Here is a 23,922-nt window from a genome sequence, read left to right on the forward strand (position 1 = left end):
AGACACCCCATCCCCCTACCCCCAAGGGCAGCCAGGCACCCCCAGACACCCCATCCCCCTACCCCCGGGCAGCCAGGCACCCCCAGACACCCCATCCCCCTACGCCCCCGGGCAGCCAGGCACCCCCAGACACCCCATCCCCCTACCACCCCCCAGACACTGACCTACCGCGGCGTGCAGCGCTGCGTTAAAAACAAGAGCTCTTGCAACATATTCTTCTGCAAAGACACCAAAAAAAAAAAAAAAAGAAAGAAAAGCTTGCACGAGGACCAGTATTCCAGTACTTTATTTTATTATTTATTTTCACCTGTACAACAGCAATTAGCACCAGTACATCATTAAAGCTTCAAGCAGGTGAGCCCAAGGGTGGTTATCTTTGATCTGCCGTTAGCTTTGCCGAATGGAGCTGGGTTGTATTCGTGTGAATTGACCGGTTGAGTCTCCTACAGTGCCTCGCCGGAGACAGTGCCTCTGCCCTCTTCCCATCTCAGTCGCCGCTTGCTGAGGCTGTAGGTTGTAAGCCGCTGTTTGCAGGTAGATAATTTTGGATTCAAGGCAAGAGAGAAATTACAGCTGTATTTTAAGCATCCATGAGGACTAATGCCGCAGAAATAATCCAGCAGTACTGGCCACAAGAAGGGACTTGGCTAGTCCCATCCTCCCTGCAAGACATGCTTTGGGCATCTAGGCGAGTTCAGCCTATGGGCCAAGTTCTGGGTAGGTGCTACCCTCCCCCTTGGTGGCCTGGGCTATACCCCAACTGTTTCCATGATAAGACAGCCTAAGCCCAGCTGCAGGACTGGGGACATGGCCGGCCAGGAATGCACCAGCATAGGAACTGCTGGTGTCAGTTTTAGCTCGTCCTGCCTAGTAAGAGGGACGGAGGTGGAAGAGGACAAGTATTGCTTACCCCACTAGAAGGTCACAGGGCTGTCCTAGACAATTGCAATGGTGTCCAGTTCACAGCAGTATCCATGCCATATGCAGTGCAACAAGTCCTCTGGTCCAAGAGAGACCAGACACCCTCCACACTCTGTTTCATCCTTGTCAGAGGCACCAGCACCGTCCCTTTTGGCTTTCCTAAGGGCTACCCTGGCTCCCAGTTGGAAGCAGGGAAGGCAGGTGTGGTAGACAACTACTGATCTGTAGTTAGCCGAGAATACCCCTGGGCTTTGGGCTTCCTTCCCACTAAAGAGTGACCCCAGCCCACCCACCCCCCAGTTAACATGCAGGGTTAATCCTCATTTCAGAAATCTGCAATAGTTTCATCAAATCTTACTAAGGCCATCGTTACTTTCACGATTGCACAGAGCTTCCTCCAACTCAAAAGCACAAGTATCTTCGTTAATGCTCAAGGAGAGGGTCAAGCGCAGGCAGCACGGGCAGAGCGACGCGATGGCCTCCAGCACCGACAGTGCACAGCCAGAAGAGCTGACCCCGGACGGCTGAGCCGGCAGCAGGGACAACTGTCTGTCAGGAGCTGAGTGACAGGTCAGATGCACCGCCAACTTTTTTGGCAAGGCTCATCTCACGCAGTCACCTAAAGCAAGGAGAGGCTAAGTAAAAGGGCTCTGGACTGGAATCGCTGGAGCACAAGGTCATGGCACAGAATTCGGGCTTTAAAAGTCACCACTGTACTCTCCAACACACGCAAAGGCGGGAGCAACCCCAGGCAGGCTCCAGGCACCCTGGGAAGCCTTTAGGAGAGACATAACTGAAGTGACAGCACCCAGAATTGATTTGCGGTGTAGTCCAGTCACATCAAGTGGCAATAAAAACATAAGTGGCTTCAGGACAGCAAGCCCCATTTGCCTGAGATGAACGGTGGCTTTTAAAAAGATCACTAAATCCCATCAGCGCTACGTATACAAACCTCATTTATTTTAAAGGCTCCTGTTAAAGTGCCTTTTATTCCTAGCAACAGGCAGTTTTAAATCGCAAAATAACTTCTCGGATCAGCCAGCAACCGTCTTCATTCCTGCTGGCCCACAGGGAGAGAGGGGCTGTGGCAAACGCCGGCCCCTTGGGGACAAGGGCTCTTGAACACTGTGTTTTGGGTGTCTCGATGAGGTCTCCTGTGCCCCAGCGTGGGAGTGCTGGTGCAGCAGTACTGTCCCGTGGCTTTGGCGTGGTGCGCAGGGTCTCCGCTGAGTTGCCCGGGATGACTTCACCTTCCAGAGACCTCTGGGCATCCAAAGCAGGTCTCGCCCCAGCACAGACGTGTCTCAGTGGGAAGCGTGCCGGGGCCGGCAGCTCAGGCTTCGGCGGCGTCCTGGCTCAGCGTGCCAGCGTCGTGTAGGAGCGGTGTTGTCTCGGAGGAGGGGGGCGGTTTGCTCTGTGCGGTGGGATGGCGCGGGCTCTTCTTGGAGGCAGGTCTCTGAAGAGGAGAGGACAGCGGTTACAGCCCCGCACTCAGCAGTGGCACTGGGGTCAGACCTTACAGTGCGCAGGTGCAACCACATCCCCACTTGGGACACACGTGCCCCAAACCTCTTGGACTTTCACGTGACCCTGAACCCTTTTCTGAAGGCTTCTTAAACCGAAGATTTTTGCACCTCCTCCCCTAACAAAAGGAAGTTACTTGCATTCCTGCCCGCTGACACTTGTAACACTCCCCAATGCCCAGCCTGAAGAGCTGTGTCACCGAGCAGAGGACCTACGGGACAAAGTCAGCGTGCTGCACAGCATCCGGGAAAATGAAAGGGAGATGGACAGGGTCTTCTCAGGGACACAACAGCTTGAAGACCCCCAGACCCCAGCTGCAGTAGAGACACAGACAGCACCCATCCCTCGTATAATGGTAAGTGCAACCTCTGGGGAAAGCGAAGGATGGAAGCTGGTGCTTTCTGGCACCAAGAGGAAGGCTCCTGCTCCACCTAAAGGCTTACAACTACAAAATAGGTTTACCGCCCTCAAAGTTGAAAAGGAGCCAGATTATGTTTTAAAGCAGATCATGTGGGCCCCCAACCCTAAATCATGCAAGACCCCCAGGAGGAAGCAGCAAGTGACAGTAGTGGGTCACTCCCTGCTGCTGGGGACAGCGGCACCCATCTGCCCACCTGACCAGCCACCTAGAGACATTTGCTGCTTGCTGGGGACCTGGATCCAGGGTGTTGTGGAGGGACTGTGAGGCTTATCTAACCCTTTGACTATCACCTACTGCTTCTTCTGTGTGGGCACCAATAATACCACCAGGGCCACCTGGAAAGTATCAAAAGTGACTACAGAGCTCAGGTGGGGGGAGATAGCGAGGGCAAAAAAGCTGGTTGATATTCAAAGATCACCTCCTCCAAGCTCAAGAGTGGTCCATCCCAACGAGCATCCCAAGTCAGGCAAAAATGCCAGCAGGCCTATGTGGATGAACAAGGAGCTCCTGGCCAAACTCAAACGCAAAAAGGAAGCATACAGAAGGTGGAAGCAGGGACAGGCAACCTGGCAGAAATACAGAGGCACTCTCCCAGCATGCAGGGATGAAGTTAGGAAAGCCAAAGCCCAACTGGAATTGAACCTGGCCAGGGATGTCAGAGACAAGAACAGCTTCTGTAAGTACACAGGTGACAAAAGGAAGACTAGGGGACATGTGGGCCTGCTGCTGAACAAGGCAGGGGACCCCAGAGACCAGCAGAAAGCCTGGAGCAAGGAAGACGTGCCCTTGGTGGAAGAGGATGAGGTCAGATAATACTTAAGCAACCTAGCCATACATAAGTCCATGGACCCTGATGGGATGCACCCATGAGTGCTGAGGGAGCTGTGTACTGTCACTGCAAGGCCACTTCCCATAATCTTTGAACAACCTGGCAACTGGGAGAGGTGCCCAAAGACTGGAGGAAAGCAAATGTCACTCCTATCTTGAAGAAGTTCAAGAAGGAAGACCCAGGGCACTACAGGCCAGTCAGCCTCCCTTCAACCCTTGGGAAGGTGCTAGAGCAGCTAATCCTAAGAACCATTTCCAGGCACATGAAGGACAAGAAAGTCATCAGGAGTAGTCAGCATGGCTTCACCAAGGGGAAAACATGCTTGACCAACCTGATAAACTTCTATGATGAAATGACTGGCTTGGTAGATGAGGGGAGAGCAGTGGATGTTGTCTACTTGGACTTCAGTAAGGCTTTCAACACTGTCTCCCATAAGATCCTCATGGAGAAGCTATGAAGTATGGGCTCGATGAGCAGACAGTGAGGTAGACTGAAAACTGACTGAACAGCCAGGCCCCAAGGGTCATGAGAAGTGGCGTGAAGTCTAGTTGGAGGCCAGTAACTAGCAGTGTACACCAGGGGTCAATACTGGGTCCAATCCTGTTTAACATCTTTATTAATGCTGATGACACAAAACTGGGAGGAGTGGCTGATACAGCAGAGGGTCACACTGCCCTCCAGAGGGACCTCAACAGGCTGGAGAAATGGGCTAGCAGGAACCTCATGAGGTTCAACAAGAGGATGTACAAAGTCTTGCACCTGGGGAAGAACAAGCCCATGCACCAGTACATGCGAAGGGTCACCCAACTCTTAAGCAGCTTGGCAGAAAAGGACCTGAGGGTCTTGGTAGACACCAAGTTGAACATGAGTAAGCAGTGTGCCCATGTAGCAAAGGCAGCTAATGATATCCTGGGCTGCATTAGGAGTGTTGCCAGCAGATCGAGGGAGGTGATCCTCCCCCTCTACTCATCACTGGTGAGGCCACACATGGAGTCCTGTGTCCAATTCTGGGCTTCCCAGGACAAGAGAGATGGAGCTACTGGAAAGAGTCCAGCAAAGGGCCACTAAAATGATTAAGGGACTGGAGCATCTTGTATGTGAGCAAAGGCCAACAGAGCTGGGACTGCTTAGCCTGGAGAAAAGGTGTCTCAGGGGGATCTTATCAATGTATACAAGTATCTGAAGGGAGGGTATAAATACAGAGCCAGGCTCTTCTCAGTGGTGTCCAGGGGACAGGACAAGAGCCAACAGGCACAAATTTAAATGCAGGAGGTTCCATCTGAACATTAGGAAACACTTTTTCTGTTGTTTTTTTTTACTGTGAAAACCATAAAAACTGGAACAGGTTGCCCAGAGAGGTTGGGGAATCTCTATCCTTGGAGATATTAAGAGACATCTGGACATGGTCCTGGGCAACAGGCTCTAGGTGACCCTGCTTGAGCAGCAGGCATAGACTAGATGACCTCCAGAGGTCCCTTCCAACCTCAACGATTCAGTGATTTTGTGACCCTGTAATACAAACCCAGATATTTTCCACATCAGAAATTCCCTCTCGAAAGCCTTTCCATCGAGGCTCCCCGCATGCAGGAGGGGAGTGACCACCCACCAGTTGACAACCGCCGTTACCCTCCCCAAGTTTTTACCCATTTAAAAAACTTACCTCTGGATCTCAAACACTTAGAGGAGGGGGAAAAGGTGAGAAAAGTGTTTCCTCACACCAGTCCTACTTTTCACTCTGATCCCTGCTAACATTATTAGGGCTGCAGATCAGGTACACCAGGAGAAATAATAAGAGCATGTGCTTGCAGCCCGGTTAAGTGTGAGTATCAAGACATCTAAAGTGCCCTGAATAAAGCCACGAGACAGCATCATCATATCATTGCCAAGAGGGTATGTCTGGTAGATGTGGACAGTACACATTTCCATTTGATTGGTTTTAAGCAAGGCTTAATCAAATCAGGATGAGAGAAAAGTGTGTTACCTTGACTGGGTACCCACCTACAGTCTGGCTTCCCGCAACACCATCCCCTTAACTGGAGGCAGCTTTTTGGCAGAGGCGGCCTGGTTGGCCTTATTACTGTCTGAGTTCTTTTTATTGCTACTCCAAAATAAAGAGCATTTTTCCTAGAAGACAATCAGGCTAGTTTATGGTGCACTTGGACATGAATTCTACAAGAGTTCCAATTTCAGGAGGAGATTTTAAATCATTGTTTAACTAGAATCTAGTTATTAATGAAGATTTCAAAATTTAGGTTAAACTAAGCTCTAGTTAAGATTTTGGTCAGTGTCAAACCAGTTTTAAAATGGTCTGTTTGCCTTTTAAATGTGTCACCACACAGGCTTTAGGCCATGTTAGCAGAGGAGAGCTATAATGCTGCATCTGGGCATGTTTTGTGGCTGTAGATTTACACATTTTTAGAACTGCAGGTCCAACAGATGCATTTCAAACTGGCTCCACTATACACTAGACTAAGATTTAAGTGTTTCACAGTACCTCATCTGGACTGGGTTTAGAGCACACTGCTCCCTCCAGAAGCCAGAGGCACATAAGATACTCCAGGAAGGAGTTGGGTTCAGGGAGACGTTCGTGCTGGCAGACACACGAAGGTGCGGACAATGCCCCCACTCAGGGTCCCCTCTGACACTGCCTGTGACTTCAAGAGCAAGGACTGTGCATGATTACATGATTAAGCAATCATCGCTAGATCAGCAACACTTCAATCACATGAGGAACACACCTTGGCTGCAAATTGCTATCTTCCAGTTCATAAACTCTTATCTACTTATTAGTCAGAGAATTTCATGTGTTGTTGCACAGCTTCCTTAGAGATTTATAAGGTCACTGAAGCTTTTCAATCACTTCCCAGGTAGTCAGGCACTTCCTGTAGTTGATTTTTAGTTCTAGCACTTCATGACACTTTTGGCTGAGCACCCGAATACAGCTGGCTTACACCTGGGTTTGGGATATTTCACAAGCAGATATTCAGCTGACTTGAGTGAATTTAAAATCCATCTTTTCTTCCTGACCCTTTCTGGCATGGTTAAGGCTCTGATACCAGGAATTAAGACCTGCAGAAAGCAGGGTGAGGAAATGCCAGCCCAGGGCTGCATAAGGTCTTAGAAATAGCTGCCCAGCAAATACAGGTATTTTTCAGATATGCTGGTGCTATGCAGCAGAGTGAAGTCTGTTTGCCAGCAACCACTTGCATTTGCAGAAGCAGAGAGGTTCAGCACACAAAGCCTGACCATCTCGGGAGCACAGTAAGGGTTTAACACTGAGCCCTCGGCCCTAGCATCGCTCCCACCCTGCAGGGAAGTGCCTGGAGGAACAAGGAGATTTGGGATCATGTGTTTAAGTCAATTAAGCAGTTGTAGGCTTGGTTAAAATCCAATTACATGATACTCTGAGAACTCTGGCACTATTTAAAGTGGGTTTGCATTAGTGTTTCAGTAAGGGCAGTTACAGGAGGTTGAGCAAAAGCAGCCCCTTGCACGTGCTCTCCCCTTAGCCTGCTCTCATCCTAAGCATTGCCTTTTTATCCCCATAAGTAGCCTCTTCACTTCTGTAGCTTTAGAGCCAGCTCAAGCTGTTTGACTGTAGTGCAAAACTAAATAAGCTTGCTTTGATATAGGTTAGGGTAGGGAGTTAGATCCCTACTTCAAGAGCTAAAGCTTTTAGAGAGCTTAGTGTTATCAGATGAATGTTTTGGAGCCGGAGCCACAGATCTCCGTCAAGTGTTTTAGCTGTTTTATATTCTGCCTTTACAGCTCAGCTCAGACTCATGTGCCAGCCAGGCACCCTCACTGCCCGCCCCATCGTGGGCCAACTGCTACCCAGCTGCCAGCTCCCTGCAGGCTTCTTTGCTTCTCAGTAAGCCCAGATCCACAAGGGCCCTGGGGGTTTAACTTCCAGAGCTATTTGGAGAAGTTTGCAGGGAGACGAGTGAGTTTCAGTGAAAGACAGGGTCCAGTCTGCGCTGAGAAGCAGCCACGGTGTCTGTGCCCCTTCTGCAAGAACACAGCGACTGCATTTCCTTTGTGGAAAAGTTGTGCTCAAGTAGCTACATCCCCTCGAGAAGGCTCTGTTCAGATTAGAAAACTGTTGGGACCCTGCAGAGATGCTCAGATTTGTGCAATGGCACAGACCTGCTGCTTTCCACGGAGGCTGGGCTGATGAGCTAGGCTTGCTCTTTGATTAGCTGGATGAGCTGAGAAATGCCTCCTCCTACAGGAACCCACTTCCATCACTGTTGTGCACTGAGATGGCCAGAAATGCTTTTATGTTATCTATTTGCAGCCCAATTTCTAGACGGCCAAGGAAGTCCTGCTGCTACGTGCTGGCACCTGGCATCACTAGGACATGGTTTCTGCCATCAGCCAATATTTCCTCAGGAGTGTTAGATTGTCAGCCTAATCTACATCATCTGATTAAGTCTGATTTGACTAACAGCATTTCCCATTAGACATCTGCAAGTTTTACCTGACTTGTTGCCATGAGTACAGCTGCTGAGATAATGAGCGGGACACTCAGCCCAAGGAAGATATACTGCAGGTAGTCCAGCAGGGATGGGATCAGCACCAGATTGGTGTAAAACTGCTTTAGGACTGAGCCTTCAATGGATCCACTCTGCTCAAAAAAAGCAAAGTTGTCAGTGGCATTTCCCTCTCATCCAGGGCCGAGACCAGCTGCACAAACTCCTCTCCCACCACCTCCCAGCACAGATTAGGGAATTTATGCAATATTCAGTCAGGCTGGAAGCTTTTACTAAACAGCTGGAGTCAGCTGGACCTGCACACAGCTGGAGACTGCACTCCCTGGCCCACATGAGCATGGGGATGCTGGCAGCTCTGTTCTGGGCCCTATTTAACCCCACATCTAGGACAGAGCCGGAGGTTTACCAAGTATAGTGCAGGGTTTGTTCAGCTCAGATGGATTAAACGACATAGCCAAGTATTGCAAAGCCTTCTGTTGGTGCTTAATTAGTCTGGCTGGCTTAAAGCATTATTCAAAGTGGAGTTTTCCCAGCCCTGGGTGATGGGGAAGCAGTTTCCCCCCTCCCACAGGAGTGGCTCTGCAGAATCAGGTCGAGGAAGGCAGCTCACCTCTGCAAACCACAGCAGCGGCAGGACCACTGGCTTAATCTTCCCTGTTTGACTAGGTGGGGGAAGAAAAAAAAAGATACACACTTAGATTTCTGGTTGATCAGGCTACAACCAGTGTCAAAATTCTTCCTAAAGGGACAGGTCTGACAGACTGATAGTGGCCAGGAAACCGGTGTAAGGAGGTAGCAATTCCTGCTGCTTCAGTGAGCTGCTCCCCCTTGAGGGACCAGGTCCAACTTGGGCCTTTCATGCAAGAGCAGAGCTTATGCTTCCATTCGTGCTTAACTGCCTGATGACAGCAGCAAGTGCCATCCCAAGTCTGGGCTCCAGGGACATGAACTCAGTGAACTGGAATGCTAAACTTCATGCAGCTCCAAGATGTCTCAGTCACCTGCATGGTACCAGAGGGTAGTGCAGGCAAGTTCACAGCGTCGGGGCTGTCTGCTGGTGTACGCAGGAGAGCCAGTCAAAGCAGCAAGTGCACGCTCCCACCCTTGTGGGTATTTAACATCTGGCACCACACAATTGTTGGAGCCCTTCTGTTTGCTTTTAGAGCTGAAAGTGTCTTTTTGGACATAGGCTTCAACTGCCAACCCTGTAGGCAGTGTCTGTTGCCTCCCCATGTTGGATGTAACACCTTCTGAGCAGCAGCACAGTGCAGGGGAACTGCTCCTGTGCCTCACCAGGAGACACAGTCCATTTACCAGCTGTCCGGTCAGGTGCAGGAATGCTGCAGGAGCCAAGCAAACAGGCAGCCACACGCTGCACTGCTAAAGGATGGCAGTTGGAGGCCACTGGAATAGCTGATACTTCACCACACGAGCCAGTTGGCTTCTGCAACTGTGACAACTGGTAATGTTATAGCTACTTCATCTTTGGGGAGAGTAAACTCTGCAGTGACCCCAGTGTCAGCAGCACTCCCTGCTTGAGAAAGGAAGATGGCCATTTCTAAAAGGTGACTACTTACATTATACCAGACACCTGCTTTATGTACAGATTCAGCTGGAGCCTGATGGAGCAATTCATGGGGATGCCCGTCACCTGCATAGGAAGAGATGAACCAGTTCATCAGTACAGTCAATATTTTTCTGGAGAGCTTTGCAGAAGAGCAGCCCTTTGCTTTTCAGCATAGCTGCTCTGGGTGCCACCTTCCAGAGCGATGGACTGGATCATCCAGAGATCCCCTGCAGTCACCACACACAAGACCAGGAGCGTGGCTGGGGTTTCCACCAAAGCACAAGCATCGGTCAAACCAGGCACCAGTCCGCAGGCTCTGGGGATGACTGCTCACTGGGGGATGGCACTGTCCCCATGGCAGTTTGCAGTCTGTCCCCTTCACTTGAATGCTCAACAGCCAGCAAGTGTTGCACACAGCAGCATCCAGAAGGGAGCACCTCCCTTGGGGTGGTCTGAAGGCACAAAGCCAACCTGAACATACGTGGCTGCTGTAGAAGGCGGCAGCACACATTCTGTGGGCAGACAGCGTGAACCAGAGAGGTGTTGTGTGACCCAGAGCTTGTAGGACTGAACCTAGACAAGTTCAAATTACCAAGCACAGGTTGCATATGCTAAGTAACTCCCTAGGCAGGATGTTTTAAAAGCAACTTCAGTGTTTTCTGAAGCCTGATGAGCCTCTTGTTGTTCATCCTACCAGCAGCAGGATGGAAACACATCAATGCAAAAGATTCCTGCACACAGCAGAGGACAAAACATTTCTCATAACTAGGAACCAACAGCCACTGTCCAGCAACACCCTAAGACCATGAAAACACCACACTTCAAAGTTGGTCTTGTTGACACCCATTAAGGCATTGGTTTCTCATGACACTGCAGTTTTGCAACACATTAAGGTCAGAAAGTTTGTTGGATTTCCCCTGTTTGTACTCAGCAGGCTGCAGCTAGATAAGAATACAGTTAATTGTACTGTTATCAGTAGATGTTTTATACTGTAATAAGCTTAATTAGATTTCCCTAACTCCGATAAGAAAAGCAGAGAGAACCCAATGCCTAGATAAGAAGCACATCTTACTTTACCTCAAGAGAGGTGACTGGTTTCTTGCTTGAGGAAACACCACTGAACGTCTGGAAGATCTGACCACATGCAACACAGGCCATGAGCAGAAGATCCCAGAGTCCCCTCCCCATCAGCAGCTGGGATAATGATGGCTCAGGACAGCCCAGCTCATCACCACTGGAGCTGGGACTTCACCCTTGTGCTACAGATATGCACAAAGCATAACACTGCGACAGTCCAGTGCAGAAGCAGCCAGATAAGCAAGTTGAGAGCAGAAGCCAGCCCAAGAATTAGGGCGATAGCTTCAGCTACAGCATGGTCTTCAGACTTTGCCAGTCATGGCAGTACATGTTTGCAGATTTGGGGCATAACTGGGCTGCTTCTAGATACACCTCCTGGTGTTATAGACCTGAGTCAGTAGAAAGAACTTGACTGTGCTTATCAGAACAATTATGCTTATAATTAGTTCTGCAATTCTCTAGAAGCCAGGCTAATTACTCAATTAGTTTATGGCTTCAACATTTTTATCTGCACGACCTCACCAGTCTTTGCACTCTGGAACCTGCTCAAATCAGTGCCATGAGAGCAGAGCGAGGCCACCACGCAGCCGTTGGCAGGCTTCCCCACCCAGCCCAGCCTGGACCCCCAGCACAAGGAGAGGACCCCCCAGGCTCACCCACCGGGTGCACGTCAAGGAAGAGCGCGTGCTGGTCCTTGCTGGGGTGCAGGCCTTCAACAGCGTTCACCAGGGCTGGGTCAGCATTGTAGAAGTGAGGATGGGAAATGAACATTGGTGCATCTGGATGAGAACAAAGACACCTTAAGCTCATCCAAACCTATCTGAGATTTTTTGTTGAGGTTTTTAAGCCGTTGCAGCATTTTCTCCTGAACAGGCTTTTATACTCTTCTCCTCCCAGGCAGAAGGCTCCTTCCCTTCCCTCCCTGCAGCTTATTCCATTGCTCTGGGAGGGTTGAGACCCGGTGTTTAAGCCACCTTCTCCCCCCACACATGACACAATGCTGTGGTAACTTGCTGTACCCAGACACGGGTTAGGACACTAAGTCTGAATTCTCACTCCTGCGTGACTGGCACTTGGCATCCAAAGTTAACATTTAATTTGGTAGTTACATGGCCTGCCTCCTCCCACCCTTGCTCCCCTACCTGCTCCCTCCCCAGCCCAGGGACACAACGCTCCCATCATATCCTTGGGCATTCCCACAAACGCCAGGCTGTCGTAGGGCCATGGACCAAGGGGACTTTGGCCACAAGGATTTTCCTTCCTTCCCTCCTTGCTGAGATGCCTGCGGGAGTGCAAGCAAGAACGCCACGCACGCAGACCCCAGCAGTACCTTTGAGCACTCTGGCAGATGCAGAGCCAATTTTCCAGACAGACAAGCTTATATCATGTCCCTGCTGTTTAATAACAGCACAGCAGGGACAGCCTGGGGAGGAAAGGACTTACTTTGCCTACAGGTACTGACGTTCTGGATGCCAGACTGCATGCAGGGGCAGAACCCTTCGTTGGGTGGATAGTCCGTGCCATTGGCAAAGAGAGTTTTCGGTGCCACAAAGCGATAGGTGGGCACACCCTCGAACTTCCCAGACTGCTCGTACACCAGTGTCATGGATCTGGAAGGGTTTCAGTGGAGAAGGATCAGGATCAGCCAACAGGTTTCCACTCCAGAACCTAGCTCTTATCTTCACTGGATAAGATGCCACTGCAACGTAACTTAGACTTTGAGATCAAGATAAACACTTGGACCAATGCTTTGGATGGGGCATGAGTATTTAAGCCATTTCCTTTCCATGTTTTAAGCACAGATAAAGAGCTGGTCAGGACTAGTTATGGAGAGAAGCCACAGGCTTATAAGTCTGTTCGCAGTATCCAGACGATATTTGTTTAAAGGCATGTAGTAATCCCCAGGACTGCTCTCCAAGAGATAATACCCTCTTTGTGCAAGCCTTGGCTCTGAGGTAGAAGTGCTCTGTCACAGGGGATGAACACCAGCTAAATCTCTTTTGCAGCACAACTCCAGCATATAGGCTGTCAGGGGAGTGGAAAGTTTTACTACGTTATGCAGCAAGATTTTTTTCTTGATACACAGGGTAGTGACATTATGCTGCATTATTGCTACCAGCTGGCCAGGACAGATGCAAGTTTCCAGGAGGGAAGTTTGCTCCCTTCACACTCAAGCAAGGTTTGCAGGGATGCAGAAAGCCTGGGCAGGCCAAGGGGATGCTTATTCCTACAGCTGCCTTCTGACACCAGGACCAAGGACGGGGGATTCAAGGCATGTTCAGCAGTTATGTGCATGCCCCTTGGCTGTGCTCACCTTCCAGCAAGGAGGCAGAGGCTGCTGCAGCACATCAGCAGGATAAAGTCTTGCCTACCTTGCAGAATATCCAGGTAGTTGCATCTCAGCATCAGCTGCACTTAACATGCAAACAGCATAGGAGATGAGCCCTGCATGCCCTGCAGCAGGGCAGATATGCTCTTAGTCTATCAGCTGATGTTTGTGACTCCTTCCTAGCCATCTGGGCTAGCAGAGAGGCTGAAATAAAGATTTGGGGAGAAGAGACAGCACTGCCTGGTGAAGAGGCAGAGCCACTTCCTCCACAGCACTGTCCTGTGGGAACCTCCTGCGCTAATAAGAAACCAAGCTTGGTTTCCTCCACTTCACTTCATGCCTTGCCTGGAAACATGCTCCATTCCCCATAAAATTTCTGTAGTTTTACAGAAACAGGTATGTGTATTTAAACTTTGATTACTGGTAAACTTCCCTGTAAGTCCTTGGCTCTGTGTCCTTTGGGTATTTGCTGATGTCCCTTGCATAGAGGAATTCCTGCACTAATACTTGGCTCAGCTGACTTTGCTTGTTCCGCTGAAGAGGTCATTGTTCTCTATTCAGCATAGGCACTTGCTTGTTTTGCAGCACTATCTACAAAGCCTGAATTAAGATTATCTTCCCCAAGCTGGGGACAGGGGTTTGTGCCACTGCCTGCCTCCCGGCCTCCCCTCCTTCCAGCCTCAGGGAGTTTCCACACAGGCAGGCTCTGCAGGATACTTTAACCCCTGTGTGATCAGCTACAGTCAGGGTGTCTTATACAGAACCGACATGCACAGCAGTGCATGAAGTAGGCAGCAAAACAAAAAAACTGAAGAAGCCTGGAAACGGTGGCACAAGCCTCCACATCACCACTTCTGCAAGCATTGAGTCAGCTGAAAGAGTTCTGCAAATGGTTATAGCAGCATTTCCTTATGACAGCTCCTACTTCTCCCTCTTGCCTCCCACTTCTTATCTAGACTGGTTATTTTCTACTGATTCAACATGGGCAAGTTAGACTCCTCCAGTGATCAGGAAGGTATTTATGAATACCACAAGACACTGCTAATTAGACTACTGTTGTTTGCAAAGCTCAGATACGGCAACACTGAACTGCAGCTGAACTTTAACTACAGAAACTAGTCCCGAGCCCTCTGCGTCACTGCACAGGTAATCTGTGTGCGCAGGACAAGCACTGCATCTCCTGCCACCTGCACGGGGACGAGCTGGCAGCTGTGGCCTCACCTGCAGGCATCAGGGCTGTAGAACTCCAATGATGTTGGGGACATGAACGGTGGCCACATCTCCCCTGCGGTCCCATTGATCATGTTGCACTCGCTGCTCCGCCAGTAGCTCACCTGCAGGACAGATGTAGAGAGAAGAGCTCAGAATGACGAGCTTGCTGGAGGGTTGGCTTCCACCCCTGCGTGGGACATCCACCACTCTACACTGCTTCCATAGGAGCTTGAGATAGCAACACTGAAGAGCTTCCAAGATCCTTCCCGTTCAAACACCTGCCCAATTAACGGAAAAACAGGACAAGATCCCCCTGTCCCAAGTGCTCCCGCAGTGGCTGATCTGTAGATTCAGTTCATTTTAGTTAGGAGTGGAATTCCACAAGGGAAGAATAAGCACTTCTTTAACAAGGACATTTAAATAACACCTTAAACACAGGCCAGAGGAGCCTGGGACTTCAACCATTAGAAGCAACCACCTCGGTCAGCATTTGAAGGGAGTCCAAGTGACACTGATGATGAGCTGCACTTAATGCTTCAGGACAAGCCTCTTGTCATATGGCTGCCTTCTGGCAATTTGATAGGACTGAAGTTGCAGCAGTTGAAGTCCCATAGAAACTTGCCTTCAAAGCTACAACAGCACTGAGAGCTTTCAGTTTATCTTGCCTTAGATCAGGCATTGACCCCATATTAGAGGTTTGCTGCCCGACACTTACCTTCTTTAGTCCATTCCATGAATCCACTATGTGAACTCTACTGATGTTCTTCATGCCCGTGTTCACTGTGAACAGTCCTGAATTGGAGTTGTTAAACTGCAGAGGGAAGAAACTAACTTTTAATCCATTATACACAGCAAGACTGCAGTATGTTAGTGACTTTGCATGCTTTGTCAGCTCTAGGGGTGCTTCACATGAAGCTAATGAACTTTTACTTATTTCAGTTGCCAAGTATGACAGCTTCCAACACGTGCATTTCTGCTTGAGGGGAGAATTAAGGCAGCCTTACACAACCACTACCACCTACACATGGCTGCTCCAAACAGTTACACACAGCTGCTCCAAACAGTTTGTGAGGGGGATAGCCCAGAACTTCAATCCCAAGACCAATATTGCTGCAATGTTAGTGTTCCCAGCAACAGTTTGCTTACCTCTATAAATAAGCCAAACTTCCCCTTGAAAGGGATCAGGCCAGGAACAAGCATATTTATTGTGTCTACAAGAGGGTCTTCATACCCCCACATGATCTCCCCCACCGTCCGGTTCATGAACGCCTCCTGTTTCAGGCCAGCCAGGGCTCCACTTAGTAAAAGTTTCACAAAGTTTGGCAGGTTTTCCATCATTACAGCTGCTCCCTGGGAAAGAAAACAAACCTCTTGAGATAAGAGCCCCATCTTTACAAAAGAGGAAGCAATGCATCTTTGGTGCTTAGCAAGGTCCTTCTGCTGCACCGATCTACAGCCCAAGAGAAATCCTTTGGACAAACTGAGGTTCACCATTTATCCCCAGTTTGGGAAGAAAGCAGTTGAAGGCTCACAGGCTTCAGTTCCTCAGAGGACACTCAGACAAGGCTGCAGGTTTGAGCCCAGCTGCTTTGCCAGCCCCTCTGCACACTCTGCTTTTGGAAGGGTAACAGCCCAACATGACAACCAACACCCAGAAAGCAGAAAACTGCATTTTATAAGCTTAACTACCTCATGGCTTGATTAGGCTTAAGCCCTACAAGAAAGTAAGCTTTGAGTCAGCATTGGACATCATTGCCCTCCCCGCAAGCTCAGAAGTTGGTACCCACCCAAGGAGCAAGTTCTTACCATCATCAAAATGTTTGGCACAACGATGTACTCTTCTTCGCTGCCATTGGACAAGTCTGGCTGGAAGAAGAGCTTCCGGTACTCCAGGAAGGAGACAGTGTCATTGTCATGGAATGTGATATTTGTTTTATACCTGAACTCTCTGCAAAGAGACAAGAGAGATCATGGGAACCTTCCCCCACACAGTGCCCCTGCAACGCCTGTGGAGCAAGGATGGGCTGCACAGGCCTCGGCTTGCTTCTGAAGAGTAGAGGAAGGAGACTGAACCCCAGCAAGAAGCCATGGGACAGCAGGGCAGGCAGCATGCCAGGGAACAGGCGGTATCAACCTCGCACCCCGACCAGGGTTAGGGTCTAGCAGGAGGAGATGGCAGCCTGGGAGGGAGGCATCCCTGACAGATGGGATTCTGCAGCAACTTGCAGACACCAAGTGTTTCTTCTCAGCTGACAAGAAGTCTGAGACAAAAGCATAAATCCCCTCTGCCACTTCGCCTACAGCCGCTGAAAAGCCCAGCCCTATCAGAGAGACGCCCAGATAAGCAGACCTACACCAACCCACACGCCAAAACAACCTGCAAAACAGGAGAGGACCAAACAAAATGGCACAAGCCCCACCAATGAGTCCACACTGATTTGCCCCAGAGCTCCCTGATGGCTCCCAGGTTCAGGGCAGCTCAACCCTCCATGCAGCATCACGGCTCTCCTGCTCCTCAGGGCTTTGGGCCACGCCATCTCCTGCACACTGCCCAACATCACTCTGCTCCGTGCCATGGGTGCAGCCCAGTCTCATGGGGGCTGCAATGCTCCACAGTAGCATGAGATTGTCCCCAACATTGCAAGCCTGTTACGGCTCCTGAGGAAGCTGAAGCTCAACCCACCAGCAAAAACAAAGTCCTTTATTGTGGAGCCTCTGTTTTATGGCCCACATTAGGGAAGGGCACTAATCTTCCTCAGCAGGAACACAAGGACACTAATAAGCTTTGCCCCTTTGTTTATTCTTATTTATGGTAAGTGAAGCCTTTTCCCCAAGCCAAGTGACTGATGCGATCACAACATACAGAATCCACATGGTCTTATGGTGTGACCTAGCAAGCCGAGGGGAAACAAGGGCATATACGTACTGCCAGGTTTCCCGCCAACACTACTCAAACAGCTTTGGATTAAACCAGTAATCTTCCCACATGAGCTTGCTTAGGCTGCTGACCTAACTTTGCCTACATGTGTAGGCACTAATGTGTTGAATATTGCTATTTATGGGTAAGTTCACATGCTCAACTCAACATCAACCATCACTTCACATTTCAGGTCCAGAGAAGCATCTGGGACTTCAACCACCATCCTCAGCCATGGCAAACAGACCCAGCCCTGCTGTAGGTGGGCCTGAGCAAGTTTTAGTGCTCCACACTGGTTCTCATGACCAGACCATTCACATTAGGCAGATTCTGGGTCTCATGTTAGATAAGAGGTCTTAGGCCAATCCATGAAGTTTGATATTGAGGTGACTCCAGCTCTGGAGCTGGACTCTTAAATGCACAGTGAAGGTGAAACAAGTCCACTCTGAAGATGAGCATTGCCCATCACCACACCAACACCCCTCATACCTATGTTTGGACCATATCAGCCCAGGTCTGGCTGCCCAACAGGTCCCAGCACAGGACTGAGCTCCACAACTCAGTGAAGCACAGACCAACCTTACCACCCCAGCAGTCAGAGGTCCTACTTGTGGCTTTAGCAAGATCAGAGCAATTAGAGCACATTTGGGTCACTTTAAAATCCTATGCCATTGGACTTGCGCCAAGCATGCTAATGCCGTGCCTTCCTGCCAGAGGAGTCAGCCAGAAGCCTGGCAGGCAGCACAGTGGCCAGGCTCACGCCTAACTGGACCACAAGTGGTACCTGACCTGTAAACGTAGGGTCCACGCTGGTTCAGCACTGGCTTCGCTCCCTGGAGGACTTCCTTGGGGTTCAGCACTTCAAAGAAGTACACTGACAGGTAGAAAGGAACGGGAATGTCTTTCCACATGCTGAAGGAGATGCTGCTGGGGTCGATCCTGACGTTCTGCAAGGAAAAAAAAAAAAAAAAAAGGAGACAACTCTTCAGCTCAGTGACTGCAGCTGAGCACATCCAGCCTTGGCTCCATTTCAGGCCCAGCCAAAAGTGGCCGCTCCAGCAGGAGCTCTCCAGAGGATCCAGGTGTGTTATGCAAGCTGAAACTGAGCCAGATCTAAACTGGGAACTCATATGTATGCAGAAGCATCAAGTTCATGCCACAGGATGTCTCTAGGCTTATTTATTCAGGCTCAACTTTCCAGATCCTACCCACAGGATTTTTGAGCTATTTTGATGTGCTGGAAGCGTGCTCTGAGCGAGACAAGCCAGCGCTGAATTAATCACAGCTCTGCATGTTTGACTTGCCTGGCACAAACAACCCTGTCCTGAAGGCCTCCGCTCATCTGCCAGGTTTGGCAGCTCCACGCAGCCAGAAGCAGGCAAGGGCCGGGAGATGTGGCACACTCATCCACACAACTGTTTGAGTACCAGCAGGGAGGGCCCACTAAATTCCCAAAAAGCAGATAGAGAACTGGGATGGTGACCCAGCTGTGTCCTGACAGTGCCGTGCAGGACACTTTGCCTCTTCTCAGCTGCCATCCTGCAGTGACTCATGGTTGGTCATAAGCCATGTCAAAGGCAACGCACAATCGTGGTTTCCATGTCATTGTCCTGTTTGCTGGAAAATGCCTGCAGGTGCCCAAACATGACTTAAACCTTCACCAGCTCCCCAGCCTGGGAACCGGCATCTGGGCACATCTGTCTCCACTCCCTCCCCGCCTCCTGGGGGCTGCCTTATGGCTAAAGGCCTGTTCCTTCTTGACTATTTTTCTGGGGTGTGTTCCACCGTAATCTTTGCTTCTTCTGTAAGCACAAGCCCTTGCCGTGGTTAAGTAACCCAGCCAGCTTATGGAAGCGGGTGTGATCTGCTAATTGGTGAAGGCATGTGGGCATTATCTCACCGCAGCTTGGCAGCCCCACAACAGCTCTCCTGCCCTGGACCAGCTTGACCTGACTGTGCACGTATTTGCTGCCACAGGGGGTTGAGAAGGAAAGCTGCCAGAGGCTTCCCCGCAATGCCCCATCTTTCTTTAGCCATTTCAGGGCGAGGCTGTGCCACCTGCAAGCAGCAGGGCTTTGCAAGCCCCTCGCTCGAGCCCAGATCCTCCAAGCCCCACCACTGAGCAGACATCTCCACAGTGCAGTGTAACCCACCTAGCAAACCCTTCCCACCTCCACGTCAACACCCACCTGCTGCTGGCCGAGAGCCGCCATCCTGCCAGCCTCAAGGAATTCACGCCAAAGAAGCAGTTAGAGGACAAGATTTTATTTAGCCTGCTTTATCATCCCTACTCCTGAGTGTCCAATAGATTCTGAATAGCAACATCTGCTTCCCTTTACTTGCTTATTCTGTCTTGCACTCCCTGGATCCCTTATTGCATATGCATTTATTTATAAAATGTACACAGTCAGATGGAGCTGCATCCCAGCTCCCTTTCTCAGTCCTCTCCTATCTGGGCACAACAGCTCAAGGTACTCCACAGATGCTGCTAAGCAAGATCTACTTAACAGGGTAGCCTTAGAATTAAGCTACTTGTAGGTCAAAACAAACATGGTCATATGTCTGAAACAAAATTAGAATATTTTTCACTTAGATGGGTTACAAAGTGTCACTGAGAGGTTCGACCCCTCCTGACCACACTGGTCTCTGTTCCTGAGGAACTGAAAGGAACCGGCTACTGCTCATCTCCTCCAGACACGACCAGCAGCTCCATCAACAGTGCCCAAATCCTGCTTCTCCAAGAGGGAGGCTTCAGCCACCCTGCTCAGTAAAACCAAGAGTCAAGGTTTCCTCTTCAGATTGACAGGAGCCCTCATGCTGCGTGCAAGCACGACCTCAGTGTCAGACCTCATCCTCCACATCCTCTCACCACCATTCTCATCACCCTGCTAAAACAGCAAAGACAGCGCTGTCGTCTTCTGCCAGCTTTCAGGCGGGACAGCACAGGAGTTCCCAGGTGGAGAAGAAATGGGAAGTGGCAGATGGATGAGTTGATGCAGTCTCACTGATAAAGCTCACATCTTAGGCAGGTCCATGGCACTCCAGGTGCTTCCAGAAAAGCAGTATCCCCAGGTTTTACAGGGCCAATGCCACAGGCAGCCCAGCTGCTAGGACTGCAGCCGATGCAGATTCGGCTTCTGCAAATGGGACTCCGAGTTCCCTGTTTCTACTGTGCATTCCCCTACAGACTTTACTCAAAGATATCCCCAAAGCTACAACCTTTTTTGCAACTAAGGGCTTTTCCATCAGGATACACCAACCTGACCTTCCATGCAGATCTTGGGAAGCCAGGAGTGGCAAGCCAGCCTTCACCTGCCCAACCCCTGCCACCAGCCCTTCAGGCACAGCTCTACTTCTTATCCGCCACTCTGAAAACAACCCAGGAGTTTCGGTAAGGCTCTGGATATGTCTCACCACCCTAGACATCAGCACTCAGTTATTTTTTTCCATTTCACATTAAGCTTCCTAAGAACTCAGGACCATTTGGGTCATGCTGAAGATGTGGAGACCAAGGGCTTGAGATGAAGGGAGACCTGAGGAGAGACAGGGGTTGATCTTTTCCTCATCTGTTCTCACTGCAAGTTATTAGGAATTGGCTAATCAGGCAGAAAGGATCAGGACTGGCTAAAAAGAAGAGGGCAGAAAGGTTTTTGCACAAAAAGTGTCACTCCTGTTCTGCAGGGGCCATTAAGCCTCTTCTTTGCAGGTACCAGCTCCTGATGTCCATGAAACTGGACAAAGATTGACTTTTACTGCTTAAGCCGCAGGACTGTCTGGCTTTGCCCAGCCAGAAGCACTTCTAGAGAATACATTTAAGCAGAAGTTTGGTTGTGGCAGCAACTTTGCGGCACATGTAACCACAGCCATTGGCTATGGGGTCTTTATTCACCTCTTTCATCAGAAGCACGTTTCCAGGTGCTGACCTGCGTAGGTGCAAGCTTGGAGAAATGCCCAGGCAGGGGGTACATCTCCTTTGGGCAAGGAGAAAGAGGTTTGGCTAAATGTGGGAATGAGCCAATTGGTTCGTTACAGCAGCATAACTGGTGTCCCCACAGCGAGGACAGGAGCACTGGTTCCCAAGTCTCTGTGCAGCAGTTACTGAACAGACCCACAACCCCATCCACAGCCCCACACCTTGGCCGTGGGGGTCAAACACCCCTTCGGCCTCAGGACCTCTCTTGTGGGTAAGAGAGGTCTTGAGAGAGGCAGCTCTTTAGGTTTTCCAGTTGAGCAGGAGAAGATGACTTGGAGGCTGCTCCACGCACAAGGCTCCTTCACAGCGCTCCCACACATCACCTGCCCCATGTCCAGTTTGGAAAGCATCTCACCAGAGCGCATCTGAGCCTGGTAACCCGTACACCTATTGACAAAAGGAGTGCTGCAGGTGGAGGCAGCAGGGACAGGAGGAAGGGCCGGCGCTCGGGACAATGTTCAGCCCTGCCCAGCTGCTCAGCCCAGCACCACCAGCACCGGCCCCCCAGCCAACTCCAGCTCCGCAAAAAGCCCTCGCTAGTCAGGGATGAGGACAGGGAACACAAGCCCATGCCCCAGCCCTGCCTGCACACCGGCTCCAGCGCACTCTGCACCACCGGCACCCCCTGCACCTTGCACCGCGTCCTGGATGCGCGCCAGCCCCACAGCCAGCCCCCAGCCACGCACCGGCTCCAGCCGCCATGCACCAACCCCGCACCCCCCCGCCCCGTCCCCACGGCAGACACGCGCCCCCCACCCCCAAAAACCCCCGGCCCCGCTGACCTTGACGACCTGCTCCTTGATGATGAGGGGCCCCACCAGCAGCAGGCAGACCCCCAGCAGGGCGCAGGCCGCCCCGGCCCGCCCCCGCCCCACCGACACCCTGCGCCGGGCCGCGGCCATGGCGCAGCGCAGCAGAGCGGAGCGGGGCTGCAGCCGCCACCGCCGCTTTATGGCCCCGCGGCCCGGCCGGGCCCGGCCCGCCGGAGGGAGCGGGGGGGAGCGGGGAGGGCCGGGGGCGGGGGCGGGGAGGGGCGGGGCGGGGGCGGGCCCGAGCCGAGCCCCGCCCCCTCGGTCCGCGCAGCCGGGGCGGGGAGCGGCAGGCGGGTGAGCCTGTGAGGGACGGATCCCTGTATATAACTCTAAAAACATAGATTAGTGTATCAATGTGTTTAAATAGATAAAAATATGTACGCGCGTGTGTGTATATATATATACACATATACACACATACACACATGCGGCCCAGGCCACCCCCGGCAGGGAGCGGGCCCTCCGTGGCCACCGCATCCGCAGGCAGGGTGGCTGCGAGCCCCGTGTCACAGCCGGTATTCGGTGTCACAGCCGGTATTCGGGGCCTCGGGAAAGGGGGCAAGCGCAGGCGGCTGTAAGGGGCTCGGCGGCCTTTGGCCGGTGACCCGGGGCTCAACCCCAGGCTCTCCCCGAGGAGAAAACACCCATCACCGCCTTCTAACCCGTCTTTTGTCTAGCTCGGCCTCTAAAGTGGCCCGGAATAAAAGCCTGGTTGAGACGCATCTCTAAGTGTCTAGAATTCAGCAGAAAATGAAAAACAGAGAGTCTGGTTTGTGGCAGCCCATTTTAAAAGAATTATACGCATCATCCCGCTCTCCAAACTGTAAGCTGATCTGAGCTAAAGGGTCTAGAAACCGGAGTGCATCTACCTGCAAAACGCTGTCTCCGTGACATGACGTGTGGGTGCCGGGGGGGGACAGAAGCCCACGGCTCCCACCCGGTCAGAGGCCAGGACAGCAGAGGACCCAGCTCTTGCCATGGCCTCCACCTTGGTGGAACACCTACATTTGTGTCTTTAAGCTTAATTATGTCTTTTTTTCATTCCAGACCTTTTTCCTCGCTTGTTGCCTGTGTTTAATTGCTGCAGCAATTAACATGTCTCCGTTCAATACCAGCCGGGTCTCCGCTGTGGAGGCAGCTGCTGGCCATACCCCATTTCCCCAGCAGCAACGCTTTCAGGTCCAGCACAAAGTAGGTGCTGTTTTTTCCTTTACTTTAAAATGTTTTGCTGGAAAAAAATCCCACAAAAGGAGTTTTCCTTCAAAACCCAGTAAACCCAAGTAACTCCCAGGAGATACCCTGAGGCACCGCGGGACAACGCGAGCCGTGTGAACTTGACTGAAGCAAGACAGCAGGTACTTTCATGGTTGGAACAAAAGACATCGTTAACACTTACGAAACGCTTTGCTGTTTTCATCAAACATTGCTGTTCTGCAGTTTATCCTACCCGAGCTGCGGTCTCTGCTCACGGGTGCCCGCTCTGAAGCGTTGGCACTGCCACCATTAACAGCCCCTTCAAGTTCCTCGAGTCCAGCAAAGCGGCCTGCAGAGGTCAGTGCTTTGACTCCGCTTACGAGACCACGGTGCAGGTTTCTCCTCCAAGCAGCTCCGCGCTTCGCCTGGTTGCGGCACAGCCACTTGGGTCACACTCCAGGCCGTTACGTATTTGTATGGCATTGTAGTTTTAAAGTACAGTATCGTAGGGGGTTCTTTTCACCGAGGCATTTAAAACAAATTTCTTAAAACACAGCACTGCAGTCATTGTGTAGGGTTTTGATGTTCCTCGAGCGTCCCCACATCCTCCCGCAGCTCTTCCCCCTCAGGGACCAAGCCACCTTCACATCAGA

The 23,922-nt window shown here is 51.0% G+C and overlaps 1 protein-coding gene across 4 annotated transcripts; it reads right to left on the reverse strand.

The window, feature by feature from the left end:
• Window positions 1-284: 284 nt before the first annotated feature.
• Window positions 285-22,271, reverse strand: SCARB1 (scavenger receptor class B member 1). Of its 4 annotated transcripts, none has more exons than XM_072880285.1 (12): window positions 22,046-22,271; window positions 18,080-18,237; window positions 16,180-16,321; window positions 15,520-15,723; window positions 15,089-15,184; window positions 14,383-14,495; window positions 12,276-12,442; window positions 11,493-11,611; window positions 9,766-9,839; window positions 8,799-8,850; window positions 8,176-8,322; window positions 285-2,377 (listed from the first exon to the last, which is right to left on the reverse strand). In XM_072880285.1, the coding sequence occupies exons 1-12, from the start codon at window positions 22,163-22,165 to the stop codon at window positions 2,255-2,257; spliced, it is 1,515 nt and encodes a 504-aa protein (XP_072736386.1). In that variant the 5' UTR covers window positions 22,166-22,271; the 3' UTR covers window positions 285-2,254. The 4 variants fall into 4 exon arrangements, 3 of the variants coding, with proteins under 3 accessions (XP_072736386.1, XP_072736387.1, XP_072736388.1); XM_072880287.1 differs by lacking the exon at window positions 285-2,377 and adding an exon at window positions 5,542-5,819; XR_012045287.1 differs by lacking the exon at window positions 8,799-8,850 and having other exon boundaries at window positions 2,241-2,377.
• Between the last annotated feature and the right edge of the window lie 1,651 nt (window positions 22,272-23,922).

The sequence above is a fragment of the Ciconia boyciana genome, chromosome 15, assembly GCF_034638445.1.
Source record: "Ciconia boyciana chromosome 15, ASM3463844v1, whole genome shotgun sequence".
NCBI lineage: Eukaryota > Metazoa > Chordata > Aves > Ciconiiformes > Ciconiidae > Ciconia > Ciconia boyciana.